Source organism: Chiloscyllium plagiosum, chromosome 23, assembly GCF_004010195.1.
Source record: "Chiloscyllium plagiosum isolate BGI_BamShark_2017 chromosome 23, ASM401019v2, whole genome shotgun sequence".
Classification (NCBI taxonomy): Eukaryota; Metazoa; Chordata; class Chondrichthyes; order Orectolobiformes; family Hemiscylliidae; genus Chiloscyllium; species Chiloscyllium plagiosum.
Genome location: NC_057732.1, coordinates 41,992,228 through 42,012,430, shown reverse-complemented (window position 1 = coordinate 42,012,430; position 20,203 = coordinate 41,992,228). Strand labels below are relative to the sequence as shown.

Genomic DNA, 20,203 nt, shown 5'->3' with positions numbered 1-20,203 from the left:
ACTTTTGAAAATTGCTATTTTACATTCACCCCTCCACATTTCAATCAGTGAAAATGAGGTAGCTGGAAAGTTTACTTAGGTTAGATTTTAGGTAATCATGTGAATCATGAACAATTTATTCAAAAGGAGAGAACTTAATAACATGCTTGGAGACAGCTTTTGACTGTTAGCATTAAGCTATATGGTTTGCTTTTCTTTCCCTCAACTTCAGTGAAAAAAGCATTTGTTAAAAACAATGTCCTTCTTACCCTATCTTCAAGTCTGGTCACTTGCTCCTTATAATAAGCATTGAGCTTTTGCAGTTCTTTTTCCTTTTCTTCCAACTGTTTTGTCTGAAAGTGGAAAGAAGATGGTTATTTGTAATTCAGCGAATAAACAAATTCATGCCTCTATTGTACAGTTAAAAAGCTTGGGTGCCTTTAAATTGCAGGAATAAAGTACGGTATATGCACATTTGTTGGTGGTGCAGATACACAAGGCTCACTGCAAAGTTTCACATTTACCACAATGAAGTTGATTGTTAATTTTCTGACACTCTCTCTTTTAAGGTTTGGATTTCACTGTCAGAGAACACAGTGAAGAGCTCTACTTTTCTGAGTAGAAAGTAGGAAACATTAACTCAATGCTATATGCCTGGACAAGTGTCACCCAGCACTTACATTCAAATTGAGTTATGAAAGGAAGATTACAGTCAGAACTCATTAAAATTATGCACAATGGAATGACAAATGAGAAACATTTTATGTTCAAGTGTCAAATTTGAAAGAATCTCTTTGCTCATCAAATAATGACAACACAGTTGGAGAAACAGACTGGACAAATGACTGAGCTTGATAGTGAAACACAAATGAGTTAACATCCACACGGATGCAGCCGGTAATCATTTAACTTACTTGTCGTTGAGCACAGCAACTTCTCCTAGTTAATTCTGACATTCACATAACATTCATATTTGATAAAACATGGCAAAATCAAAAATGATGGTAAGCACATCCCTCAAATACTGGACCCAAAACGGTTATTCTGATTTCTCTCCACAGATGCTGCCAGACCTGAGATTTTCCAGCAATTTGATTTTGTTTCCAAAAATAGGGCACTAATAAGAGCAATTCCATAGATCCCTTTGCAAAGAAATGGGTGAATAAATGACACAGGCAATGTTTAGGGAACAGCAAATTTCCAGTTACTTTCACCTCTTTTTGCCAGATCTCCACCAACTTTTCTTCATTCATCGAATGTGACTGTTGCTCACTGGGACAGTATTTATTGCCCATTCCAAATTGTCATTGAAAAAGCAATGATCATTTCTTGAACTGTTACAGTCCCTGGGGTGTAGGGAACCACAGAGCTTTCCAGTTGCTGTGACACTCAACCCCACATATCTTCTAGAACTAAAATACGAAACATAAATTGTTTCTGTTGGTACTGATGTCACACACAGACCTTGAGTATTTCTAGTATTCTCAGCTTTTCTGTTACATTAATAATAATGGCAGAAATTTGTCCTAAGGCTTTTAACCTTACTTTTTCACTATCTGACAGTGACACCAATGGACTGGCATTTAATCCAAGGATGGCAACACCTTGTAGCGCCTTCCTTTAAATGCTTATTCTGATGTACAACAAAGAGAATGGAATGAACAGGAAGAGAGTACAAAGCCCAACTCTGCACTCCGATGTACCTGATAGTTGATTAATTTTTCTTTGGATTACAATGAACAGGTCTTGTGCTTTCCATTTTTCTAGTCAGACATTTATGCAGCTAAGCTCAAATACTTCGCAAATGATAGTTTAAGAAATTCACCAAATGTAGATGACACTAGACAAAGTACATTTTTTGTCCACTTCAAATTGTCCTGAGGGAAAGATAAGAATCTTCTGAAGATGGTTCTAAGATTTTAGAAGAATAACAGTGGATTTTATTGAAACACACAGGATTCTTAAGAGACTTGACAGGGTAATCTGAGAGGATGTTTCCACTCAGGGAAACATCTAGGGCTATAAAGCACAGGTTAAGGATAAGACTGCGACAAGGAGGAATTTCTTCTCAGAATTGAAAGTGTCTGAAACTTGCCAGAGACAGCTGTGGGGGCAATGCCTTAGTGAATATTTAAGGCTGAGATGGATAGATTCTTGATCAGTAGGGGAAATCAAGGGTTACAAGCAAAGAACAGGAAAATGGATGCAAAGAATATCGGATTCCGTCATTATCCTATCAAATGGCAGAGCACGCATGAGGAGCCAAATGGCTTCCTCCTGTTCTTATTTCTTTTGATCCTAAAGTCAACCACATATCACAAGAAAAGCGCAGTAGTTCAGCAGTTTTATGCTCTCAAATAATAAGCTGGCACTTATCTGACTTACTCAACTCTATTTCACAATGTGTCATGATGGGACTGGAACTTGGAACCACTGGGCTCCCAGCCTGTTGCCACAAAATTATCATATTATCCGACCTCAAATACTGGACATGAGGGGATGTAAAGCTGGAAGATTAAAGGGAGACATTGATGCAAACTAAAAGTAGTGATTAAAGTTGAGTGAGTGGGAAAATTCAAATCTAGTTTATAGATATACATGAAGTTGTAGAAACAGAGAAAAAGGAAATAAGAGAGTACTATTTAAAGGTTGATGAACAAAGAGACCTAGTCTGTCCTTGTGAATTAGTTATTGCAAGTATACATGCATTGCAGCAAGCAGTTCGGAAGGGAAAAAGAATGCTGGCCTTCATTGCAAGAGAATTTGAGTTCAAGATGTGTTGCTGGAAAAGCGCAGCAGGTCAGGCAGCATCCACGGAACAGGAGCATCGACGTTTCGGGCATAAGCCCTTCTTCAGGAATGGCTTTCCTGAAGAAGGGCTTATGCCCGAAACGTCGATTCTCCTGTTCCTTGGATGCTGCCTGACCTGCTGCGCTTTTCCAGCAACACATTTTCAGCTCTGATCTCCAGCATCTGCAGTCCTCACTTTCTCCCCAATTTGAGTTCAAGAGCAAGGATGTTGCAGTGCCGCTGTAGAGTGCTTTTGTGTGATCACATCTGCAGTATTATGTGCAGTTTTAGTCGCCTTACCAATAAAAGGATGTACTTGAGAGAGAGTGAGTGCTGCAGAAGTTCACTGGACTTATTCCTGGGATGACAGATTTATTGTATAAGAGATAAGATTTGATCAACTGGATCTGTTTTAATTAGGGTTAAGAAGAGGAGGAGATCTCATTCTAACATGTGAGATTCTGACAGGCTGGACAGACTGGATGCTGTGATAAAGAGCGTCTGTGACATGATGATGTTTCCACTGGCCACAGGATGCACAATGATGGATGATGGTTCTGAATAAGTGATGGCCCATTTTGGATTGAGATGAGGAGCAATGTTTTCATACAGTGGTGAATTCATGGAATTCTCTATCACAGAAAAACTTGTGCAGGTTAAGTGATTGAATATGCTCACGAAAGAGATAGGCAGATTTCTCAAAGCTGAAGGTGACAAAGGTGTATGATAGAATGGGTGTGATGGGCCAAATGGCCTACCTTGGTCATGTTTTCTGTCTTTCTATCCTTATGCACAAAAAGGAGGGACAATCACCTTAACATTTTCTGAATGATCAGAAAAGGCAAAAAACTGTTTGAAGGTTTGGAATAAAACAAAGTAATGGAGAAGCTCATCAGAACTGACAGCATCTATCTCAACCACAGATGCAGCCCGATCTGCTGAATTTCTTCAGTACTTTGCTTCATTTCAGATTTCTAGCATCCTCAGTAATTTGTTTTTATTTAAATATCTGAAATTGTTTATAATGAACTTTTTCTAAATCTAGATCATCATTATGGGACAAAGACAAACCAAATAGTACAAAACCACTTAGCAAAGAGCAAAAACTTATTTAGTTCCTCATTTCTGTTATATTCCTGCTCTGAAAGCAACAATTGAGAGCCTGTCTTTTAAAAACAAAGTTTTGAGATGGAGCATATTAAGTAGGTCAAGATGGAAATTCAAAGCAAAGATGGAGTTTTCCAGTTCAGAGCTGAGAGCAATTTTATTATTCACTCACATGGCTACATTTCATCTGGTAACCGTTAAAGTGTGGCGTAAATTACAGTTAAACTTGAAGCTGTTCCCACCCGAGATTCACCTTTCCTAGCACCAGTCATTGGTTACTGATCAGAAATACAACTTGTATTTATTTGCCTCCCTAGCTTATGAAGCTCATTGAGATATTCCTCAAGACTTTGCTGGCTACCTCAGAATAATTTGGACCTTCTTTTGTTGAACAGCTCAGCATCATAGGTGGATCTACTCACCAAAATCAATTTTCCATCTCAATTTGAAGATAACAAATGCTGATCTTTAAAAAAAAGATACTGCAGTAGTTTTACTTCAGCATATAAAATCCAAATGTAAATGAAGCTCTTCAAGTGTTGACTTAATGAAAAGAATTCAAGCTTGATCACATTTTCCACAAATATAAACATGACTTCGAAAATAAATTAGCTAATACTGAGTGTTTAAATGATCTGAAACTGGCACTTCAGTTGTGAGCGTGAGTTTGCAATAAGAATTAAGTGCTACAGGATGAACCAACCAGAATTCAAGAAAATAATTTGTACTACCTTTTGTGAACTGGATGAATAAGCATGTTGAAAGCATAGCAAAGCTTGCAATCTGCCATTCCATTTACAGGGTGATTGTGTCTCAAAGCAACCAATTGGCCTAAATTACACTATTAAGCAAAAATGTTTTACTCAGCTACATGATGGGAAGCAAATCGATTTGAAGCACTGAAAGAAAAAGAAGTTTTATTATAAAGATAATACCATGTAATATCTTTATTCTTTAAATTTGTAGCGAATTCGTCAACCGCTTGTGCTCTATATTGCATTGAAGCAAGTATTCTTCAGTCTGGGAAATGTACTTGATATGGACCTGCTGATGAAGCTGGGAAAGAACAGTTCCATTTATACACTTATTGAACAGAATAGGTTCGTACAATTAATGTGACACAACATATATATTTTCAAACATGTATTTTCAGCATATGCTACCCCTGGGAAGTTCAGCAATTATTGCCCATTGCTAATTGCCCTGAAGTGACAGTGATGCTGGTTGTACAAAGCAAGTTAACGAATAGGACAGACTATTTTGTATATGTTGAGCATTGCATAGATTTATCTTAATTCAAAGTCCTGTTTAACTGAATGGAGTTAAAGAGTGATTTGAAAAACATTGTTCTGACATATCTTTCACACTTTTGCTTGTGAAGACCTTGGCTTGTTCCAGTATACTCAAAGCCCTACTGGAGTGTATGTTGTTGTTTATGAATTTGTGTTGAATTCCAACTGACTTTGGTCCATTTATGCAAAAAGCTCTTTTTTTCATTTTCTTCTTTGCTCTTCCTTATGGCCCGGTAATGTGCAACAATTTCATTTCGAAGGAGAACTGATAACTGCCAAATATCTGAAAACTCATTCTAAACTGAAAGGGAGGGAATTACTCTTGTTTTGGATTTTTCTTCCTTCTTTTCTATTTGCACTATTGCTTTGTAGCTGATCCTTTCTCTTGAAAATTCAAATAATTGGCAAGTTGTTTGCAACAGGATTTATTGTTAATACAAAAAATGCACAAAATGAAATAAGGGGTGAGAAAAATGACATTGATGGTTCATCTTAATTTTCATGACTTGTTTGACAAGGGATATTATTTACACTTGAAAAAAAAGACTTGCATTTATATCCCATCACTGATGACCACAGGATATACCAGTAGATTTCACAGTCAATTCCCCTTAATTGTTGTCCATATTTAGTCCAGTGGAAGTGAAAAGAGCTTCATTTTAGCTATACAGTAACAATCTCATTACTACTTAACACTGAAAATTGATGGCCAGATGAAATATTGACCAAAAACAATGATCAAATAAGGACATGATGCCTGGATCCTTTATGGCAATCAGTTATTTTCAATTTTTATATCTAGAATTCTTCAAGTGTTTGTGGGTTTCCTTGCGCAGCCCAAAGATGGGATGGGTTGGCTTGGCTAAATTGTCCTGTAGTGCCCCGGGTTGTTCAGATAAAGTGGATTAAGCATGCAAAATCCAAGATTACAGGGATGAGGTCGGGTAGGAGGTGGGCAGTGTGGACTCTATTAGCTGAATGGCCTGCTTCCACACTGTTGGGAGTCTATGAATGGTATTCGGAATAGGATACAGGTGGTAAAACACTCACGTCTCCCAAGGATTTATCCCTGTACCCTCTCATTTACATTTTGTCCGTCAGCAGAATTATCCAAAAGTAAAGTCTTAGTTTATACAGGTTTACTCACTATGCCTAATTCTACTTTACGACCATTTCTCGATTCCTCCACTCTTGCTAAATTATCAGACTACCTATCTGAGAGCTAGTATTGGAAATTTCCTCAAATTAATTATTTAAAAGGCAAAAGCCATTGTTTTGGTACCCACTTCAACTCCTATCCCTTGTAAACAAATCGCTCTCCCTAGCAATAATCTGTTTCCAGTCTGGCAATCATGTTGGATTCAGACAAAGTATTCCAACCTTACATATGCGCCATCACCATGACTCCCATTTCAGTCTATTAGCATTGGCACTTCAGTGACACATCAAGCATTATGTGTCACTGAAGTTCTGGGAAAATGTGGTTGCAGTGCAGCTGCAAAGACATTGCACACGAGGGCTTTACAAACAGACTGAACACTCAAAGAATTAAAACAAAAATCATTCTTAGCTGAGTACAGCAGAAGAATGTAATTCAGCAATCACTTTGCTTTGAAGCTCAAATGAGGGATATGATGCAAAGGCTTTGTACTGAAGAAATGACATCATTGCAAGATGGGATTTTTTTCAAGAAACCATGCCTCTAATTTTCCATCCATTATGTAGATTTAGTAGGCTCAGCATAAATTACTAGGAGAAAGTGAGGACTGCAGATGCTGGAGATCAGAACTGAAAATGTGTTGCTGGAAAAGCGCAGGTCAGGCAGCATCCAAGGAGCAGGAGAATCAACGTTTTGGGCATGATTCCTGAAGAAGGGCTCATGCCCGAAACGTCGATTCGCCTGCTCCTTGGATGCTGCCTGACCGGCTGCACTTTTCCAGCAACACATTTTCAGCTCCGCATGAATTACTGCTTGCTGTTACTAACTCAGAAGTTTGTTCTTCACAACTATCTGTTTGGTCCTTCCATTTTTACCTGCACATTTTAGCATTGTTGTGGGGAAAGCAGAGTTGAAACACTCAGAAGGCTGCAGTCACAATTCTACACTATGTATCACCCTATTGTCGCGATATGAATACAACTTTGACATTTAGTCTATGCAAATTAAGAAAAGCCAAATTAGGGTCATACATGATGAAAATAACTTAATCAATCTTAATTGATTTTCTCTCCAATGCATATATTCAGGAATGGTTATTTGGTTGAATAATTCTCCCACCTGTCACTGGTTCCTTCTGAAGCTTGTGATCTGTTCAAAAATGAAATGCTTTTCTGTTAGCACTAAGCTATACAGAAAGATGCTGGACTCCAATTTCCAGTCTGTGACAAGTTCACTCATGTCAGCAAGGGCACAGTAGTATAAGCATAATTGATCTGCCTCAGCTTGGGAGAGGAAAAGAAAACTACACGGTTTTGCTCCTTATTATTTACTGACACTGTTGGAAAAGAGCTGTTAGGTAAGAAGTTTGGACATAAGCTGTATGTCTCTTCTACATTCACTCTCCAGAATCACAAATAAAGAGTGGTCTCAAGCAAAGGTACCCAGAGGATTGCTAGAATTAATGAAATTCTACCCTAGCAAAAAAGAACAGCTATAAGAAAAAAAAGCAAATAATTCTTTCACTGACGACAAATGTTGAAAATTTAAATCTCTTTTTTTCAGTTAAATCAGGTCAAATTCAGTTGTTCAGATTACTCATGCTGTAGTATACATGTGCAAGTGTGTTATTGAAGGTTTGTTTAGTAATATCGACAAGGAAATAGCTTCCATTTCTTACTTTGCACATGTTTGATTCATCAAGACTACATCTCAAAGATGGTGCATATTGTATCTATTGCATACACAGAAGACAGAAAATATTTAAAACTGATTTTCTACCTCCAAGCTACATTATGACCTGTGTTTAAAAAAACGTATCAAAGTCGCGACAATTATGTAAAACTGAAACTGTATCAGTTTACTTGTCTTTTGCACAATATATTGTATTTTCATTTGCTTGATAACAAAATACAGTTTTGATGCATTTTACTATAAATTTGAGCTTTATGGTTAAGTCAGTGGAGTCCAAGACCCAGAGGTTTATTAATGTAGCTGAGCTCAGGAGTAGGAAGAATTACTTGCACAGGAATAATTGGCTGAATGCAGAAAGGCAGGCAATGTTTTCAATAGGCTATTTGTATTTTCTGGAAACTGAAGTCAAATTCTCACATCTTTGTTTTCGTGTTGCTTTGACATGCATTCTGATATTTCCCAATAGGTTTTGAGAATAATGGTGATGACTCATAGCATGACAATGTCATGCTTACATGAGATACTTGCTAATTACACACAGAAACAGGCTAGTTAGCCCACTCAGCCATTTTGAAGATTTGTAGCTCAGGTTGTAAGTTTGCTCGCTGAACTAGCAGATTTGTTCTCAGAAGTTTCGTCACCATGCCAGGTCAACATCCTGATGAAGGGTTTCTGCCCAAAACATCGATTTTCCTGCTCCTTAGATGCTGCCTGACCTGCTGTGCTTTTCCAGCACCCCACACTCAACCAACATCATCAACGAACCTCTAATGAAGTGCTGGTGTTCTGTCCCACTTGCTATTTATCTATCTTGATCTGTTGTTGATGATATCACGGCCAATTCTGAGAGGTTGGTAATACATCCATTTTGAGACACGAACGGGAATTCCTAGAGGTCTGGAACTTGATTAACAAACATATTGATTTGGACCCCATTTACCAACCCCTCAAAAATAGAACCGGAAGTGATATTACCCACCACAACAGACCAAGACAGATAAATGGCAAGCGGGACAAAACATCTGTGCTTCATTGCAGGCTTACTGATATATCTATATAACGAACTCCAATTTCTGATATACAGTAAAACAAATGGGATTCTCTTAAGTCATTCAATGTTACCACTCTATGGTAGGAAAGATCATGAGATGACTTCACATTCCCAAAAACACAGAATATAAACAAATGTTCTCATCAGCAGTGTAACACTCAAAATCCTGAGGACTCAGAATATTTATTTTTAAAAATGTAGAATATTTTGTAGGCAATAAGGCTACTTTATGATTTTTATGAATGTAACACTATTTAAAGTAATAATAAAATAATAGTAAAATGATTTGTTACCCCAAATGCGAAAAAGCGCTTAATACAGCAAAATCCACAAAATAAATCTGCATTTTCTGGAAATTATGCACATCAATGCGTTGTATAGTAGTTGCAAAATGAATGAACTAAATGTTGGTCATTGATCATGAGTCTACTTTACAAGATGCCTGGTTTGAGGTTCTTGCTGTGTAAACCTCTTGCACCTGTATATAAGGATGTTAAGGAGAACAATCTTTGACCTAATAATTCTCCCAGTTGTACATGAGAGGACTGATACCTAAAAGATGCAAAAGCATATCACACAGATGTAGTACCTTACTTCAAAACAATGGTAACATTCACTTACAAAAATGAAAATCTCAGTGGATGCAGTAACCAACCAACTTAAAAACAAGATACTACAGACATTGAAAATCCGAAATAAAAACAGTCGAAGTAAAAGTCTTCAATCTGAAACATTAACCCAGTTTTTGTTGCGACAAATGCTTCCCTGACTTGAGTATTTCCAGTTTTTTCCATTTCATATTAAACATCCTAATGCTGTAATCCTATGGTCCCAGGTACAAGTCCAGTCACCAATGAACATGTAGGAAATGTACCACATACCCAGATACTGTATTCATCATAGGACATAAACACGTACTAAAGGATGCACATAGGCAAAGTAACTTTGACACCTCAGGTGCTTGTCTATAATCACATGGCAGATTCCCAAAGCCGACATACCCATACCTTTCAACAATAAAGTCCAATTTGATGTACAATGTCATGCCTGCAGACAAAATGTGCATGGCACTCAAATTTATTGGAGAAACAAATTAAAAAAAAAAATTATATCCTGCTCATCTAGAACAACAAAATAGATAGACAGAGCCTTAATTTCATGTCTCATCTCAAGGATGAGACTTATCATTGTATATAAAGCACACTACTCTAAACATTTACACACCACTTATGCAACCAACTGATTTAGGAAGAGGATCACGACCACGAGTCATAAAAAAGGGAATAGAAAAAAAATCCATCAGAAATCCATGGGGTGAGTAAGAACCAAATGATATGGAAAACATGGTTTATTCCACCACATACTAAAACTAAAGGCTGAATCCTGAAATTTCATTTTACTACACTTGCTTTTTCCTTCTAATCTGCTGTTAGCTGAACAATCTGATCAAATCTGGCAGCAAAAGCTGGCCTGTTTCACTCATCAAGGCAGTGAATAGTCAAACTGCCCATATTAAGGATCCCTGAACACTACAACAAAATCACTTTTTTTTAAAAAATGAGAGGCTGTCAATGTTTGTGAACTATAAGTACATTATCAAGAGATTTAAAAAAAAAGAGTTCTATAGTTATTTGTCTCCAGCATGGTTTTATAATCACTATTTTACATTTATAAAGTTAAGAGTACCAATGGTCACCTTTTGGAATTCAATAGAATTATCCTAACGATGATCGCGGCAATTTCAGCAATAAAGGAACTCTTTCAGCCTTATTGCGTCTGTCAGTACAAGCTTAACAATGAATCGACTTCAATTTCAATATATTGCCATTTAACCATTATGAAGACAAAAAATTAAGTCCAATTTGCATAATAGCATGATGAGTGAATCAAAGAGCAAGATTGTTATCATGGGAGATAGAAAACATGAACAACAATTGAACTCAATGGGGGTGTGGGGGGAGAGAAAAGAGTCATTTAAACATGACGAACAACATTACCGCAAATATATTTTGCTTGTTTGATCATCCTTCCCTGTCTTTCATAAATTGTTAGATGCTATGTTTGAAGCATAGCTTCAAATTACTCGTTTGATCCTTACTTCATTCCCATTTGGCTCACTTTTCCCATCTCTCTTGATCTTCCAGATTACTACTTAGACTTGGCTAATTCCAGAAAACAGTTACGGATGGCAAGGCCAACATTTGTTGCTCATTTCCAATTGCTCTTGAGAAGGTGATTATGATCCACAACTGCTGGCCACACCTTCAACTGAAATCACCTACCTAAATCTTCTGGCCACTCTTCCTCTATTTCTGTTTTTGTTAGGAATTCACAGATTGAGGCTTAGCTCAAGGGACATGCGTTTATCCCATTATAGCAGACAGCAAAAAAAAATCCCCAAAAGATTGAAGATCATGGAAATCAGAAACAAAACAAATTGTTGGAGAAACCTGGCTGAGGAGCATCTGTAGAGAGAAAGTAGAGTTAATGTTTTGGGTGCAGTGATTCTTCCTCTGAATGGATTTTAGCGATGAAAATGTTGGCTGAAGATGGGATGGGGAGAGGAAAACAAATTGGTGGAGATGGACCTCAGAGAGACAGAAAAACAATTGGGAAGACTGTTGGCAAGAAACAGGTGAAGATCAGCATGGAAGAATCAATAGCTACTAATGGGGACCATTATTGGCTGACAATAGGTTACAGTCCATATGATGCCAAGATCTTGTGATAGTGAAGTTGAATTCAAGGAATGAAACTGGAATTAAAAGCTAGTCTAATAGTAAAGACAAATCCATTGTCTACTGTTGGCAAACAAGACATGCAATTCACTAATGTCCCGTAGGCAAGGCAAATCTGTTCTCACTTTCTGGCTAGCATATAAATTCAGATTATAGCGAAATGGTTGGCTAATTGCTTTCTGAATGATCAAGCAAGCCTTCCAATTGCATCAGACTGCTAATCTAAGGATTGAAAGTACAATTTTCATTAATCTTTGGTGATCTAAGATTACGAAGACATCTTGATCAATTAGGTCAATCGGCTGAAGAGTGGCAGACGGAGTTTAATTTGGATAAATGTGAGACTTTGTATTTTAGCAAAATAAACAAGGGCAGAACTTATACAATTAAAATTAAAACCTTGGATAGCGCTGTCAAGAGGAGGGACGTAGTGGTTCAGGCACATAAATCTTTGACGTTTGGGTAACAAAGACAGGACAGTTATTAAAGCATTGCTTGCCTTCATTACTCAGACCTTTGAATCAAAGAGTTGGAACATCACGTTGAGGTTGCAGAGGACTTTGGAGAGGCTTTTTCTGGAGTACTGATGCAGTGAGAACTGCAGATGCTGGAGAGTCAGAGTGGATAAACAGTTGAGCTGGAATAAGCACAACAGGTCAAGCAGCATCAGAGGAAAAGGTGAGTTGACGTTTCATGTCATAAGCTTTCATCAGGAGTCCTCCCCTTCTCCTCTGATGCTGCTTGACTGCTGTGCTCTTTGCAGCTCAACGCTTTATCCACTCTGGAGTATTGTGTCCAGTTCAGGTTGTCCTATTATCGGAAGGAAATGACTAAACTGGAGAAGGTTCAGAAAAGATTCACTAGGATGTTGCTGAGAATGAAGGGTTTGAGTTAAAAGGAAAGGCTGGGACTTCTTTCATTTGAGTGTAGGAGTTTGCAGGGTGATCTTACAGAGATGTATAAAATCATGATGGGCATAGATAAGGAGAATGGCAGGTGTCTTTATCCTAGGATGGGGGATTTCAAGACCAGGGTGCATATTTTTAAAGTGAGAGGAGAAAGATTTAAAAAAAGACATGGGGGCAACTGTTTTATTTAAAACAGAGTGGCTCATGCTTGGAATGAATGTCTCGAGGAAGTGGTGGATATGGGTACAGTTACAACTTTTAAAAGTCATTTGGATAACTACACAAATAAGATATACTTGCAGGGATATGGGCCAAGTACAGGCAGGTGGGACTAGTTTAATTTGGGGTTATGGTAGGAATGGAACGGTTGGATTGGAAGGTTCGTTACATGCTGTATGATTCTACGCTTTAGAAGATAGGTAATCTGGCACTGACCAACAAATTGGAAAGGTCAATGGTTAACACTGTCCGAGAACCCTGTAGAGTCGTCCATAGTTACACCTAAAAACTTGTGACAAAATTTGGAGTGTTGATTCACAGATCAGTCAAATAACAGGTGCAATTTCATGAGAATTACTATGGTTCAAGACACCATGTAAACCATCCCTTTAACAAGAGGACATACTGACCAGAGGTGTGGGCACGAGGGGAGACGTCAGGAAGCAGTTACTCTGGGAGTGCTCAACTAGACATCAGACCTCATGAAGTCACATCGACAAGGAATATTCTGCTTATGCTACTTGACCGAGCAGCAGTACAATTCACCATGCTGGTCAAGCCCTAAGAGGACATACCTGCTAGACTGAACATGCTGCACATTTTGAAGGACCCAAGATAATGAAAAAAAAATGTACTTTACCCTCTCCTTTCCATCTACCTGTTAAAAATGCAAGCATTCACAACAGTGCTTGGTGGAGTGACCACAGCACTGTTCTTGTGGAGATGAAGTTCCACTTTTGTACTGTGGATACCCTCCTTTTGAGGCACAAAACAGGCCAACAACAGCAGCAGAAATTTATTTAATCACAGTATGCAAACGTTTAGACCAGCATAAACCCCATTTTGCAATTACCACCAAGTTGGGGGATCAACACTGCAAGAACAGGAAGACATGGTAAGAGCAGCACCAGGCATAACTAACTGATAAAGCTGAAGCATTTGCAAACATCTTCAGTCAAACAAACCATTGAACTCAGCCTCCTTTCTAGATGGCCAGCATTATATGTCAGCCTTCAGCCAATTCTATTCACTTTATGTGAAATGGCTGAAGGCATTGGACCTATTAAAAGTCATCAGCCCTGACAACATTGTGACAATAGTACTTGGCTCTGGACCAAGCACACTCCCAGCTAAGTATTCCAAAACAGTATAACACAGACATCGAATCAACTATGTGCAAAACAGCTCATTGCTGTCATATATATATAAATAGCAGAAAAAAATTCAACTGACAATAACTGCAACAAACTACCCTCAATCATCAAGGTGATGGGAAGCCTTGCTGGTGAAACTTTCAGGCAACACTTTGCCAACTTAATCTGTTCACTGGCATTCAGTTTGAATTACGCCAACCTCATGCAGCTGGACCTCATCACAGCCTGATCCAAACACAGATAAATGACCTGAACCAAAGAGGTGACATGAAGGAGCAAAACTGGAGTCAATGGGAAAAGGGGAAAACTCTCTGCTAAGTCACACAGAGAACAAAGGAAGATGGTTATGGTCAATAAAATCTAAAAGTGGAGAAACTCAGCAGATCTGGCAGCATCTGGGGTAAGACACAGCTCTGAAGGAGTCATCTCAGATTTGAAATATTGACTCTGTTCCTCTTCAGATCTATTGAGTTTCTCCAGCACTTGCTCCTTTCATGTTGCCAGCATCTGCGTTATTTTGTCTTTAAGATGATTACCATTGTTGGTGATCAATTATCTCAGCCCCATTAAGTCATCGTATTAGCTCCTCAGGATGGTATCCTAGGTTCAGCTAATTTCAGCTATTTCACCACTGATCGACCCTCCATGTCAGAAGTCTGGATGTTGTCGGATGATTCCATAATGACCACCTTAATTCGCAACTTCTAAACTATTGAAGCAATCTGTGCCCAAATGGCGTAGGAAGTGGACAATATTCAGGTTTGGGCTATTAATTAGCAAATAAATTTCATACTACACAAGGGGCAGGCAATGACCATCTTTAACAAAACAAAATCCACCAATCACTTGAGATTCAATGACATTATCATTGCTGAAATCCATACCATAAACATCCTGGGCTTTATCACTGTCCAGAAACTGGCACAGTCATATAAAGATGTGGATATCAGAAACTGGGAATTCTGTTGCGGCAATATGCACTGGAAGAGCTCACTAAGGTTCCTCAGTCAGCATCTTCCATCCCCCCTGAGCTTTATCATCTAGAAAGAGGAGCATAGCAGATGCATGGGAACATCACCATCTGCAAATATCTCAAGCTACACATCATCCTGATCAGAAACAATATGGCCATTCCTTGCAATCCTTACTTGACATAAACAGTACATAGACTGCATGAGTTCAAGAACGCAGCTCATTCCCTGGGGCAATGAAGGATGAACATTAAATGTCGGCCTCAGTAGTCACGTGCACATGCCAACAAATTTTATTTTTAAGAACTCCAAACTTTACTTCCAAATCCAAATGCAAGAAAGAGTGTCTCGTCAACCTTTTAGCACCATAACCAAAGCAGATTTTGTCCGAATAATATTCAGCATACTTTCCAAAAAGGATAACCAGATATGGATCAAGAGTGAGAAACTTGATTGATACTTGCCCATTATTATCCAAGACTGCTTGACGCAACTATAGACTCTATGAAGTGCATGAAGGCTGTGAAAAAAAGCAGAACCAAATTTGTCTTTCTTTCTCTGTACCACTCAGGACCGGTATCACACCAAATAATGGATCTGTCCAGCAAATCATCAGATTTCCTTCATAGAAATTAACATTTGAACAGGTACAAAATATAATCTTTGACTGATTGATAGTGAAATTCTTTCTGAGAGATCAACTAATGAGAAGTAATTTACTTTGGTACCAAGAATAGGAAATAGATTATGAGTAAATACTGCCAGAAACTGGTGACTGATCACTTTTATATTAAAAACATTCCCTGATGATTTCTGAGCTTATTACTTCTGTGTTAGAAGTAAAACGTAATTATAACAAGTTTGCTCACTGTTGGTCTAATATTTTGTATCTGCAAACAACCATTCTACACATAAAACAAGGCTTATTGAAATGGTTCACTGAGTGCTAACATAAGATACTTATTTACTTGCTATACTTCGACTCCAAATCATCACTTCATCATTTTTCTGAATGAACAAATGGAAAGGAAAGTATTTTAAAATATACATTATATGAATAAGTTCAGTTTTGACTTCAGTCAGAAATTGGAGGATTGAATCACACTGAGGAAATTGATTAGCCTAAGTGGAGCACGGAGTGATTTTTATTCAATGAAACATGAGATCTTAAACCTGATCAACCTGTACCAGTAGCATAAAGGACAAGTCATAATCCGATAATTGTATATAAACAGTGCTGTTACCTGTATTCCTCAGAGACCATTTCCCAAAAGAAACTGATAATTTCTATCACTAATACACAGAGCATCTTCCCATGTGCAAATTACTAATTTTTCCTCCCAAACAGTAGGCAATAATTCAAGACACAACATATGGAATTGCTTTGTGTTATTGGAGGGATAAAGCATGTGTGAAATGAAAGACAGCTTTTGTTAAATTATGAAGGACTGGTTATCAATCTTTTTTTTCCCAGAAGGCTCAGAGCATGCAAAGTTCCATTCTGACACTGAGGTCACCATGGCAAAAAGAGCCTATTTAAAAATCTGATATCGGCAGGTTCTCCTCAGTCTTTATCTGTGCTCAATGACCTCTGTGAATGTGTAGGTTTCAGCTGAGTACAACCTTCATGGTGGAGGTTTACTGCTGAGGTGTAGAGGAAAAACCATTTGTGGCAAGTACTGGAAAATATAAACAGCCTGCACATCTTGTGTGTACAGATGAGGAAAAGAGAGAATGAAGGTGGAGATGGGATAAAAGAGGTCTTTGAGAGAAATTTCCAACTATCAAGGTTCCCAAAGTTATTCTGCAACATATTATGAAATGACACAGTGAATAAGCTGATAATTTGACTAATTGTGCTTATGCTGGCTCTTTGGTCAAGTTGGCCAATTAATTCCATTAATTCTGCTGTTTCTCTACAACTCTATGGGTATTGAACCAATTCTCAACTGAATTGAAGTGATGAAATGATTTATACCAACTTCCAGCAATGCATTATAGGTTAGGTTTCTTCTTTGCTCATGCAAATCATCTTAAAGCTGTGTCCTCCAATTACCAATCTTTTACTAATGGAAGTAGTTTTTCCAAACTCTTTTGAAAACATTCATGCTTTGAACATTTCAATCCAATTTATCCTTAAGTATATCTGCTCTGAAAAGCACAACCCCAGCTTCTCCCTTCTTGCCACAAAAATAAAATTTCTTGCTCCAGGTCCCACTTAATGGGGAAATGGCATTATAACAGTAAAATCTGGACTAGTAATCCAGATGCCTTGTCTGGGGAATGAGTTCAAATCCCACAATGGTAGCTGAGGGGGATGAAATACAATCGTCAAATATGGATTTGAAATCTAAGCTCAGTGATGGTAACTCAAAAGTCACCACAACATACAATACAATGGTTGACTCTTCACTGCCCTCTGAATTGTCCTAACAAGCCACTCAGTTCATGAGCAAACTATGGCTCAGTAAAGAACAAATACTTGCTAGCGATATCCACATCCCATGAAACCATGAAAAACAATACTAGCAATTATTTTATTCCAGTTACTCCAGTGCTTTGACAACTCTCAAATTACGATGTCCAGAAATGAGTGTAATACTCTAACTATGGCCAAAGGTTCAGTATCAACACTATTTTGTACTCTGTTCCTGTCTGAAATAAAACGGAGGATTCCTATAGCCAGCAGCCTTTAAATGTGTGTACATATACCCCAGGTCTTTCTTTCCCTCTTTAAAAGCGTATCATTTCGTTCATGTGGCCTCTTCTAATCTTTCTTGCCACATCATATTTCCTTGCATCAAATGCAATCTGCCATCTGTCAGCCCATTTCACCAGCTTATGTCCTTCCAAAGTCTGTAATCATTCTCAGCACGATTGGCTACATTTTCATGTTCTTGTATTATCTACAAATTTTGTAATTCTTGTTATACTAGAAAGACAGAAAGCCAAATCAAATCAGTTTCCCTTATCCTTGCATTCACAATATAGTAAAATTAAAATTCTCAACGACCCTCAAAATTGTGCCAACGTTCCTAACCAGACATTTTAAATAATCAGCAGACTTTGTGAACAATTAAAACTGAACTTCAACTGGACTTGTTAAGCAGCGCTTAAACAAAAGAATGAACACTTTATTAATAATACAGCAACTTTGAAAAAGATAAAGAAGATCATTGAATTAATATAGATGACTTAAACCCTTGTCTTCTTGGATTTGAGCTCCCATTCACACAAAGACAGACAAGTTGTCACAGTTAAGGAATAACCAAAAGAAAAATTAAAGGAGCTGGAACTGGCCAGTTCACTTAAACAGTTTCCATTTTGTCATAGGCACATGGGATTGCACCTTGCTTGGTTTCTAAAGATAGCGGTGCATGCGTATAGCTTCTAGTAGGCTCTAAGGAATATTCATTTAATCCTTACAATCGAGATTCTATTCTCTGAATTTTCACTGAGTTGATATGAGAGGATAATCAAAGAGTAATCAAACCTTCTTCCTGGGATTTGTGTAACCACTATCCTTATGACAAAAAAGTACAAAAGCAGTGCAAAGTTTGGTTTTTCTTCCTGTTTTTTCAAACATTTTCTTTGCGAGATTGATTGGCACCCCCACGCTCTGTGGGGCTCCAATTAATATTCAAACATCTGCCACCTGTTTCAGTACAATGCATCTCCAGAACTGAAACATCTATAGAATACTTAGACTAAAAATCATCTTGCAATGAACGTCCAGACTGCGACTCAAACAAATATCAATTTATTTGTTCTCCTCTTTTAAAAAAATAACAAGCTGTTGCTCACAGCCCAAAGGTCATCTTCAGCTCTAACCAAAAAATGTTTGTAAAAAAAAAATCAGTAAGGGTTCTAACATTACAGCTATATACATTCCTGAGAACTCTTGCAGATGCACAGCTTATCAAATTAAGTTAAAATGCATAAAAGTATCAAAGATACATGATTTTTGCCCACTGATTTTTATTTTTATTCTTAATAATTAGACATGGTTTGATAACTTTGCGATTTCGTGGATACAAAGGATTTCCTATACATAAGTGACAAATCTCCTCAATAGACATTTTGGCTTCAATTTAAGTGTAAAATGACAAGGAACACAAATAAATATACAAGTGGAGTATGAAAGATCCCAATTATAATCATGTCAAGAGTACATAAATGGCTATATATTGGGTGTATGGCATCAGGCATACAACTCTAACAGGAGTTAAGAAAATAAAATGGTTAATGATGAAATTTTAGAGAAGAAAATCTACAGAAGCAGACAAAATGGAGTCAAGTCTGAAAACGTGCAAGTGGAATAGCTTCTCTAGGTTGAAGTTCATGAAGCATAACCTAAAGTAGCATTTTGACAACAAATACTTGTATCCTAGAACACAAATGTGCACAGGTTCTATTGCTACATAGTTAGGAACAATACAAGGCAGCTATAATTTTGAAAATAAGGAAAATCTGAGATTATAGCTGAGGCAAAGAAAGAAAATAAATTTGAGGTAAGATTCTATATTTGAGAGTTCACGTTTGTTGTTGCCAATGTCAGGGACTCTGTTTGACAGCTTCTATCAATTCTGAAGGATCATGAACATTCAAAGGATAATATCTTCGACAAACAAATGATTATGAATTCAGAAATAGGCAGAGAGAAATTCTTCCTCTGGGCCTACGACAGTAGACTTGAGACATGGAAACTTTTGATGTTCGATGGGTTGTGTGAACTGCAAATAAATTCAACTAAAATCTGAAAAAGATAAAATAATATTGATTACCCGCATGTCTTTTAATTTATTTAAAGTTGAACAACATGCGGCAAAGAGTGATAAATACATTTACATGTGCAAAAGAAAGATGGACAAGAATAAGAAAGTGGAACTAACAAGAGAAAGAAAATCAAACAACTTTTAGCCATTAATTCCAATATCAGGATATCCCAAAATGTTTCAGAGTGTGTGAAATGCACTTGAAGTGTGAGATTTCTGTTTATGAACAATACAAGAGCATGCCATGTATTGGAAGATATCATTGTTTTTGTGAAGTTCATCAATGACAGATGCTGTAGTTACTACAACACTGAAGAGTACAGCACAGGAACAAGCCCTTCGTTCCACCAAGTCTCACTGACGATGAT

At 37.6% G+C, this 20,203-nt stretch overlaps 1 protein-coding gene across 2 annotated transcripts in view; it reads right to left on the bottom strand.

The window, feature by feature from the left end:
* chchd3a (coiled-coil-helix-coiled-coil-helix domain containing 3a) overlaps positions 1-20,203 on the bottom strand; it is a 231,951-nt gene that overhangs the window by 77,817 nt on the left and 133,931 nt on the right. For both annotated transcript variants that reach the window (XM_043714036.1, XM_043714037.1), the window contains exon 5: positions 249-332. In XM_043714036.1, coding sequence (XP_043569971.1) covers positions 249-332 — 84 coding nt within the window. The remainder of the gene's footprint in view (positions 1-248; positions 333-20,203) is intronic.